We start from the raw sequence: 8,441 nt of genomic DNA, 5'->3' as shown, positions 1-8,441 counted from the left end.
AATTACATAACAGGGGATTTAGAATTAAGCCAAAATTTGACCTTTACAAACAAGCAGTGGTAAAGTGAATTACATTCACCACAAAAATTAATAAGGTTCCCTATGTTTGACCATTATTAGTGTAAATGCACAATAAATAATAAGTTTCCTATGATGGACAATTATTGGTGTAATAAATGCACAATATTTAATAGAGTTACCTTTGTTTAATAATTATTAGTGTAAATGTATTTTAACAATGCAAGAATGTAAGTTATGTAACCCCAGATTTTTATTAAAAAGCTATTACAACAATCCACACCTTGTATTTACAATCTTCCCCTCCAGATAATATAAGATTATTCACTGAATTCCAATCAACCTTTAACACAATCCCATCATGAGCTTTCCATGTTAAAGGTTTAGCTGAAGGTTGAAGAGGTTTGATTACCAATTGCTTACCGTTTGTGTATAACACCTGAAAGTAAACGAAATTGGTGTATTTATGTTATAAAGATTGTTGGTACAGTAACTTATTCAAGTAAATATCTCTGTATTTACGATTTGTATATAGCTAACACTTGGTGCACTAGTAGTGTCCAACCCCCCATATTTATTTATTACAGTTACAGTTTAAGCCCTAAGGACAGCAAGTAAGATCATGAACTACTTTTAGCAATTACTCTGTATTCTTTCATAAAGCATAGTTACATTGTCAGATTCTGGACTCCACACAACCGAATAAATACAACACGGTAGTTGGGCAAGAGTTGAACGTAACATTCCAGATCGCGACCAAATCTTTATCTGACCATCTTCTCCAGCTGCATAATTTAACAATTGTGAGGAATAAATATTGCGGTATAAGATGTACATTGTGGGTCAGGCAAAATAGAAACTGTTTGTTATAAGATCAAGAGTTATTAAATCCAACATTACCATCTTGTTTCGCTACCTATATGCTGGGTGAGTTTATGTGTTTATCACAAAAACGCTGAATGTCCTATTTTAGTAACTGATCACATTAAAATAAGATAGGTATACCTGTTAGCAATGCACTTCCATCTTTGCTCCATTTACCGCTCAAAACCGCCCCTTTGTGAGCTTCAACGCTCTTCTCAATACGACCAGCGTTCGAAAAAAGATGAAATTTTCCTGAAAATACAATAATAAGTATCTGTTTAAACCATTACAGAATAATAAAATAAAAACAAAAATGACATACATATACATTGCAGGTCTGGGTTATGCTATATTAAAACCATCATCACTTTTTATCCCATGTCTTAGTTATAGATTATTCCCAAGTCTTAGTTATAGATTTTATATTAACAAACCAACTAAAAGGATCGCAATAATCTCATCTTACCATCACTGCTGGTGATTACAAAGACATCCGAACTATTTTTTCCAGCTTTTGACTGGCTGGGTAAGATTGACATGTCGGTTGGGAAAACATCTGCTGGTAATGTGCTCAGGGGAAAACTCTCTCCAGTTACAAGGTTCCATTTTAAAATCTAAAGATAGTTTAATAGGCGGTTATTATACATATTGTATGCAGATATTTATTGGCGTGTACTGCTCATTCCAATATATTGAATAGCCATCTTTTTCTGTTTTAAAGGTTACAACGTAATAGAAATGAATTGTGACCAGTTAAACTAGGCAAACTTTTCGCACTCACTTTATGATCGTCACCGGTTGATATTACTTCGTCTGCCGAGCTCCAAGCTACACATGTAACTGTCTCCGTGTGTTTCTTGTCTTTGGGAATAGTTATTTTGAGTTTCATTATCAAAATTCGACAGCAAACTCTAAAATACTGAACTTAAACTTTGACAACAGTAATTTGCATTCGTGCGTCTTCAGTAATTCAAGCGGTTACCCGAAATGTAAAATTATTTATAGAAATAGTATTAGGCATTACTCTTTATAAAATCATACGCCAGTGCGGTTTTTTTTGGGAATATTTAAGCGAATATTTACAAATTTCTTGGTTTTATGTCATTTTACATTTGAAACATACATATGTACAGTTTCAACCCTTTTAATCTCTTTTTTATTTACAAAGATATGTAAAAATATATTTTTTTTGTAATACACTAACGAACTATTAACATTTAGACACGTTGCCCGACTACTTTTGTTGTTAAATAACCATTTAAACGACACTTAAGATACAAAGAACTTCTTTTTTCTCCATTGGTGGAGCTAATGATACGTGTCCGATGCTTTCCCAGTATCGATGTGATTTCAGTTCAGTATTGTTGTTGTTGGTAGTATTGGCAGGGCAGCTTGAATGGTAAAAGTATACAGTAGTATTAAGAGTGCAGAGTTTCAATTGATAGGTATAACGTAAAGTATTACCCTTTATATTTCAAGTCTCATTTTTCTACTTACATTCTAGTGTGGGGATGTTACGAGTTTACTGTTAAGTATCAGTTAACGTTAAACTGATGTAAATTGGATATGGCGGATGGAAATTATGACCCGTGTATTTGTAGCACAGAGTGGGCAATGCAAAGGCTCCTAAGCATATTAAGAACTTCACAACAACAATGTAATGACAATGAATGTCTACAAGGTTAGTTTTTTTCCTGAGTTTCTGTTAAACTTGATGACAAAATCAGCAGAATTAAAAGTTACTAAAATTTGATATATTATTGGTGTCAATAAATAAATGCAAATATTTTTGACATTATACAACTGTTTTTTTGTGGTTTATATATAATAGAAACTTTTTGTTAAGTAAGTAACCAACTGTACAATCAAACTGTCCTAAAGTATCACTATTCTCCTATTCAGTCGTATTTCCGCAATAATATCTATACTGTGATTACTGCTGTCTTTAATTTTACAATACAGGAAGTGAATTAAACTTATTATTGTTAATCTCCAGCACCTGGCACCGAAACAAACCCTGCTCAAGACTGGAATATGTTTTTCGTTGGGTTTCTATGGTTAATGGTAGTAGCGTTGCTTTTTGCCACAAGACCATCAACTTTAAGAGGTCAACCACAGAACAAACCGAACAATGTAAGTAATTGTATTGGTTTGAGATTTTGTTTTACAAGTTTATGAGTTACATATTTTTAAATTTAAAAAAAATTCTGATAAAATTGTAAAAATGCAGCTACCATAGTTGTCATATTGAAGGAGGAAAATAAAGTGTTCTTTAGTTTTACTAACTTGTATACATACCCAACAACAAAAGGAAAAGTTTTTAAGGTTTAAAACTGGGGTACAAAAACATGATGTTACCACAGGCATATCTAACCTTAACCTTATTGGTTAGGGGTCATGTTTGTTATATGTAATAAATAATTGCTCGGATAAATTGTAAAATTCATCTGTGCAAACTAGACAAATAAAAACATAACTTATCACACTTCATGTTTTTATATAACTTGCATTGCATAGAAGTATTGATAGTTAGACACAATCTTGTGAAACAAATTTCACTTAATTGGTTGTAATGTTTACCAATTAATTCATTGCGAAATGTTGCCTACCTAACCTGCCACTCTAGTCTAGGTATGACGGCAATGATTTACATAATTGCATTGAAATTATATTTCAGGATTCTAACGGCAACCCTCCCCCACCCGATGTCCCACCAGTGCAATAATACCAACCACACAAATATGCCATGTATGATAATATATAGCCCATATCTATAAGTTTGTACATAAATAGTGTCTTATATTTCATAGGTCTTCCTTTTTCGTTTAATTGTTCTTTAACATTCCCACAAAACACTATTAACCTTTTTTACATAAACGTTATTAACCTTTTTTACTTCAATAATTTTTCCGAATAACCAGTGCGGACGAACCAATTAACAAATGCACTTCTGTTTTTTATTTGCAGCATTTATTTTTAAGTTAGAAGTCTTCTATTAAAATTACAAAAACCTATAGTTTTTCTCATAAACCTACTTGTAAAACAAGCCTTTAAAAATCTGAAGTACAATTTACCAATTTAGTTGTCGTACCCTTTTCTTCCATTACTTGTTAATACCTTGCTTTTTAGAGGAGATATTTTAAGATGTGGTGCCTTGCATGCGTAAGTGGTGTAAGATTGTGTGCCTTCATTAGTAACGATCTGAATACAGAATATAACATACTTAACTCTTAACAGAACATAAAACTACTTTCAGTTAATTTTTGTTGGTGATCACAATTTTAACGCCATAGGTTTATTATGTGCAGAACAACAAAGTGTAAATAAATATATTAAAAAAGCATAAAATGGAAACGGTTTGTTTTATACATTGCTGTTAAGCAGTTTTTAGGACCCGTTATGTATTTTTTTTTTAAACAAGAGATTAAAATTTGTCGATATCCCAAACGCAGACTAAATTGGCTGTGTGCAGTGTGGGTTATATTAACACAGGTCTTAGTACCCGTTATACCGTTATAAGTTATATAATCTAAGTACCCGTTATAGGTTATATAATCTGTTCTACACAAGACATTAAAATTTGTCGATATCCCAAACTCAGACTAAATTGGCTGTGTACAGTGTGGGTCATATTAACATGTGTTGCAACGACCTGTCTGAAAACACTGTTTTAACAGTGAAATTAAACAGCAAACAAATCGCACGCATATAAATATCACACACAGTGCGACATACAATTGCCAAAGGCGTACACGGAAAATTACAGTGAATGACTGATACAGGATATACACAGGCAGAACAGAAGGTCGTAAACGTTGTACTGCTTCAACGTTATACGGTTAGTAACAGCCACAGCTAACTGTATATTCACTATATTTGGTTCCCCACACCTTAACGTAATAACCACACCGAACAAAATGGTAAATGGAGACCATACAACACAACTTAAGCGTAAAATATATTTAGGGTCTTAAGACCCATTACCGGAAAAAGTGCACTTCTAACAGAAAGCGACGTTTTTCATTATTGGGTTATTAACTCATTAATTACTACGCATTTTAAGAGCAACCAAACGCGAATATATAGCAAGGTTCAACGAGGGTATATTGCCACGTGATATTCTGTCTCTGTACATATATATTTAGGTTTTGTTGAGCCAAATACGTTATAAACGCTTAACCAGTATTTACCAAAATCCTGTTGTTCAATAAAACACCGAAGTTTCAAAAGCAAAAACAGACCCAGAAAATGCGTTTTTATGAACTGTTTATTTTTGTTTATTTATTTTCTGTAATACAAGGGAGTAAACATAAGAATCGTGTTGACGGTGCAGCAGTTTGCTCGTTAGCTCACCTTACAATAAAAGACTATAGATTCGCCGTAATATCCGGATGGCTGATCGAACGTCGGTATGACGCAATTGCACATTCATATTTCTTACTAATGTAAGGTTTAAGCGTCCTAAAACGTTTAAATAATAGGATACGTAACAATTTAAGATAAATTTCCCAAAAGCAGGATAAGTTTGTGAAAAGCATTGGACAAGAGGGGGGTATACAAGCCTGTAATAATAGCCCCTTAAGAAAGGCTTTTTTTCGTACACCCACGCTTTTCACGCTCTCTTGGAATTGAAACGATTCGCCAGTCCATTCGCTGAATCACGGCGACTAGTTGAAGTTATAACGAAAGATTTATCTTACGTCTTGCTATAAGGATAAGGTAACAGTGTAAACGCTGTATTGAAATACGAGAGTTTTAACAATACGTTAAAACATGTGACCGAATTCGTCTTAAAAGTTTAGGACTTCTGTTAATTGAAGGCGCTTGCGGTACAGCCTGTAGGTTAAGTTTCGTCTTGGTTTATCAAACATCTTACAGAAATCGTTTCAGTTTATGGAGGTAATAAATGCATCACTTATGTATTTTGTGTAGGTATACCGAACCGTTGAAAGGAGAAATTTCCAGAATGAAACCTAAACTAGGTTTAAGGACTAAACAGAAAAAGTTGGCTGTCACTTTCTCAGAAGAGACTTCTTGTCATGGTATACTGCAGATCAAAAACAATGCCAAAATATGGCTAAAGGTTTTTTGGGCTTTGTTGGTATTAGCGGCGTTTTCAGTTCTAATATGGCAGGTATATGTTTAAGGCGAATCTGCTGGTTATGTTTATTTTAGTAGGTAGGGTGCATTATATGCTGGAATTTGTGGTATTTACTTAACAACAGAGCACAATGTCCCGAGATTTTACATACTATATATGTGTGTGTATTTATAATTAGACCTTCTTTTCCTACAAACGACCTATTTAAAACAGCGTTTCAAGCAATTAATATATAGTAGAACGGGGGAAGACGGGACACCTTTAGCAAATAACATTCAAATATTCTGATCGTGTTTTAAACAACTACCAACGGTCTATGGAAGTCATAAAAATACGGTTTTATAATTCTTTAAACGTTCTTTGTTTGCTACCAAATCGGACGAGAAAACAAAATGTAAAGGTGTCCCATTTTTCATCACCCTACCACATACATGAGCTAATGGGCGTAACCTTGAGTAAAAACAGTCCTTAAGTATTAAACAGTTCAAAAGCTGATACGAAACTGCTAAGCCACCCGACAGTATGAAGTTATACGACTGTAATATGGCCTACAGCCCTACAGCATAATCTTGGCAGACATGCCACTTGCTCTTATGACGTTTTCCCGTCACGCGAGGATAAATACGTTACGCAAGTAAACGTGATGTACCATCTGCGTCGATGAGCATATAGGCCAATTATAACCTTTAAGGATACACTGCTATTGAGACAATATCTACATAAGTATGTATTTAATGATAAACCATCGATTTCCAGATTATTGATCGTATAAACGCGTATAACAAACACGAAACCAACACTCAGATCAGTGAAGAATATGTACAGAGTGTACACTTTCCAGCGGTTACAATATGCAACTCAAATAGGTAAGCTTTGTATATAACGGGAAGGGGGAAATGGGATACCTTTTTATTCTCTTTTTTTGTCCGATTTGGTAGTAAACAAATAACATTTATATAAAACCGTATCCTCACGACTCCCATATACCGTTGTTAATTGTTTAAAAAACGATCGGTATATTTGGATATTACATGCTAAAGGTGTCCCATTTACCCCCACCCTAACTATACACTATGATTTTAACAATGAAGCGCAACTAAATAATCTATAATATATATATACTGGAATTTACTGTAGCAATACGAATTTACATTACCGATGAACGTTTTGCAAACAATAACCCATAATTTTGAACATGTGGTAGCTTGTAAGTTGGCAGCACGAGGTGTGTGTAACAGAACACCCGTGTTATAACGACTCGTTGCCCCGTCACGCGAGGTTAAATAAGGTGAGTCCAGTCTTTTAAAGTATAGCATCATATAACTAACTATTACACCGGTTGGTTACAACTCTTTTGTTACTAAGCTTGAACGAATTAGGTTACTATATGGTCTTCACAAACAGTTTGACTTGAAAATTATCTTAATTATATTCTTAGATATTTTTATTTCTCTTCTGATGAAGAACGCCTGGCGATGCTGACGCTTTCAAAAGCTTTCGATACCGGAGTACCACAGAATGTTTCGGTTGTTCAAGTAAATGACAATACATTTAATAAAGGGGGGGTAGATCTGACACCTGTTCATTCTATTTTTTCGTCCCATTTGGTAGTAAACAAATAACATTAAAAGAATCATAAAACCGTACCCTCACGACTCCCAATATACCGTTGTTATTGGTTTAAAACACGATCAGGATATTTAGATAATGTGTTCTAAAGGTGTCCCGTCTTCCCCCACTCTACTATACGATTTCTATTTTAATCTTAATATACGAGTTAAGCTTATTTATCCCTGGTGCGAACCCAGGTTTTATATTTTATCTACACCTCGTGCCGCTTACAAGTTACCACTTATGTACAAGTTACAAGTTACCACTTACGCTTACAAGTTACCACTTACGCTTACAAGTTACCACTTACGCTTACAAGTTACCACTTATGTCATATTTAATTTAGTAGATGATTCCACAGGATTATATGAGCAGGCTATCTATTTCGAAAGGGCGATACAGCGACAAATCGACGGGCGTTAAAACACGCCTTTATTGGTTAAATTATATCTACAACTAGTTGGTTATTCACGTATTCAGAACATGAAAAGCTAGTTTAACTATACTGCATTTTAACTGGTATTTAATTCAATAGAATTTGGGGTTAACTTCCAACTTTTCTCTCCGGGAATTTATGATGGCAAAGGGTTGGAGATTGGACGTTGGGGGCGCACTCGCTTTTTGTGGAGTTTCAAAAACGGAAGTGTGTTCACATGTAAGGCGGAATAGTTTCATATTTGCTGCTTAAAATATACTATGGAGTAAGATGAACACCGATTGGCACTTAAAATCCCGTATACAATTACCAAGGCGCTTTTAGCACTGTGAAGATAAACGGTTACATAATATAGTAAATGTATTTTGTTCACTACTATATGAGGCAATACAGCGAATAAAAAAATATTAC

The 8,441-nt window shown here is 34.2% G+C and overlaps 3 protein-coding genes across 3 annotated transcripts in view; 2 read left to right on the top strand and 1 right to left on the bottom strand.

The window, feature by feature from the left end:
- The window catches only part of LOC100184954 (intraflagellar transport protein 80 homolog), a 7,738-nt gene extending 5,900 nt beyond the window's left edge, over positions 1-1,838 (bottom strand). The window contains exons 1-5 of the mRNA XM_002119561.5: positions 1,664-1,838; positions 1,349-1,496; positions 1,024-1,134; positions 691-803; positions 302-457 (exon numbers count right to left, since the gene is read on the bottom strand). Of these exons, the coding sequence (XP_002119597.1) occupies positions 302-457; positions 691-803; positions 1,024-1,134; positions 1,349-1,496; positions 1,664-1,771 (636 nt within the window). The 5' untranslated portion in view covers positions 1,772-1,838. The remainder of the gene's footprint in view (positions 1-301; positions 458-690; positions 804-1,023; positions 1,135-1,348; positions 1,497-1,663) is intronic.
- Positions 1,839-2,372: 534 nt separating this feature from the next.
- On the top strand, positions 2,373-4,230 carry LOC113474059 (small integral membrane protein 14-like). The gene is made up of 3 exons (XM_026834355.1): positions 2,373-2,563; positions 2,879-3,015; positions 3,560-4,230. The coding sequence occupies exons 1-3, from the start codon at positions 2,449-2,451 to the stop codon at positions 3,605-3,607; spliced, it is 300 nt and encodes a 99-aa protein (XP_026690156.1). The 5' UTR covers positions 2,373-2,448; the 3' UTR covers positions 3,608-4,230.
- Positions 4,231-4,468: 238 nt separating this feature from the next.
- Positions 4,469-8,441, top strand: part of LOC100187340 (acid-sensing ion channel 5) — a 9,206-nt gene continuing 5,233 nt past the window's right edge. Inside the window, exons 1-4 of the mRNA XM_018811775.2 lie at positions 4,469-6,016; positions 6,740-6,849; positions 7,422-7,518; positions 8,130-8,249. Coding sequence (XP_018667320.2) covers positions 5,789-6,016; positions 6,740-6,849; positions 7,422-7,518; positions 8,130-8,249 — 555 coding nt within the window. The 5' untranslated portion in view covers positions 4,469-5,788. The remainder of the gene's footprint in view (positions 6,017-6,739; positions 6,850-7,421; positions 7,519-8,129; positions 8,250-8,441) is intronic.

The sequence above is a fragment of the Ciona intestinalis genome, chromosome 4 (assembly GCF_000224145.3).
Source record: "Ciona intestinalis chromosome 4, KH, whole genome shotgun sequence".
Classification (NCBI taxonomy): domain Eukaryota; kingdom Metazoa; phylum Chordata; class Ascidiacea; order Phlebobranchia; family Cionidae; genus Ciona; species Ciona intestinalis.
The sequence above is the reverse complement of the archived record's forward strand: the minus strand, read 5'-3'. Positions and strand labels throughout refer to the sequence as shown.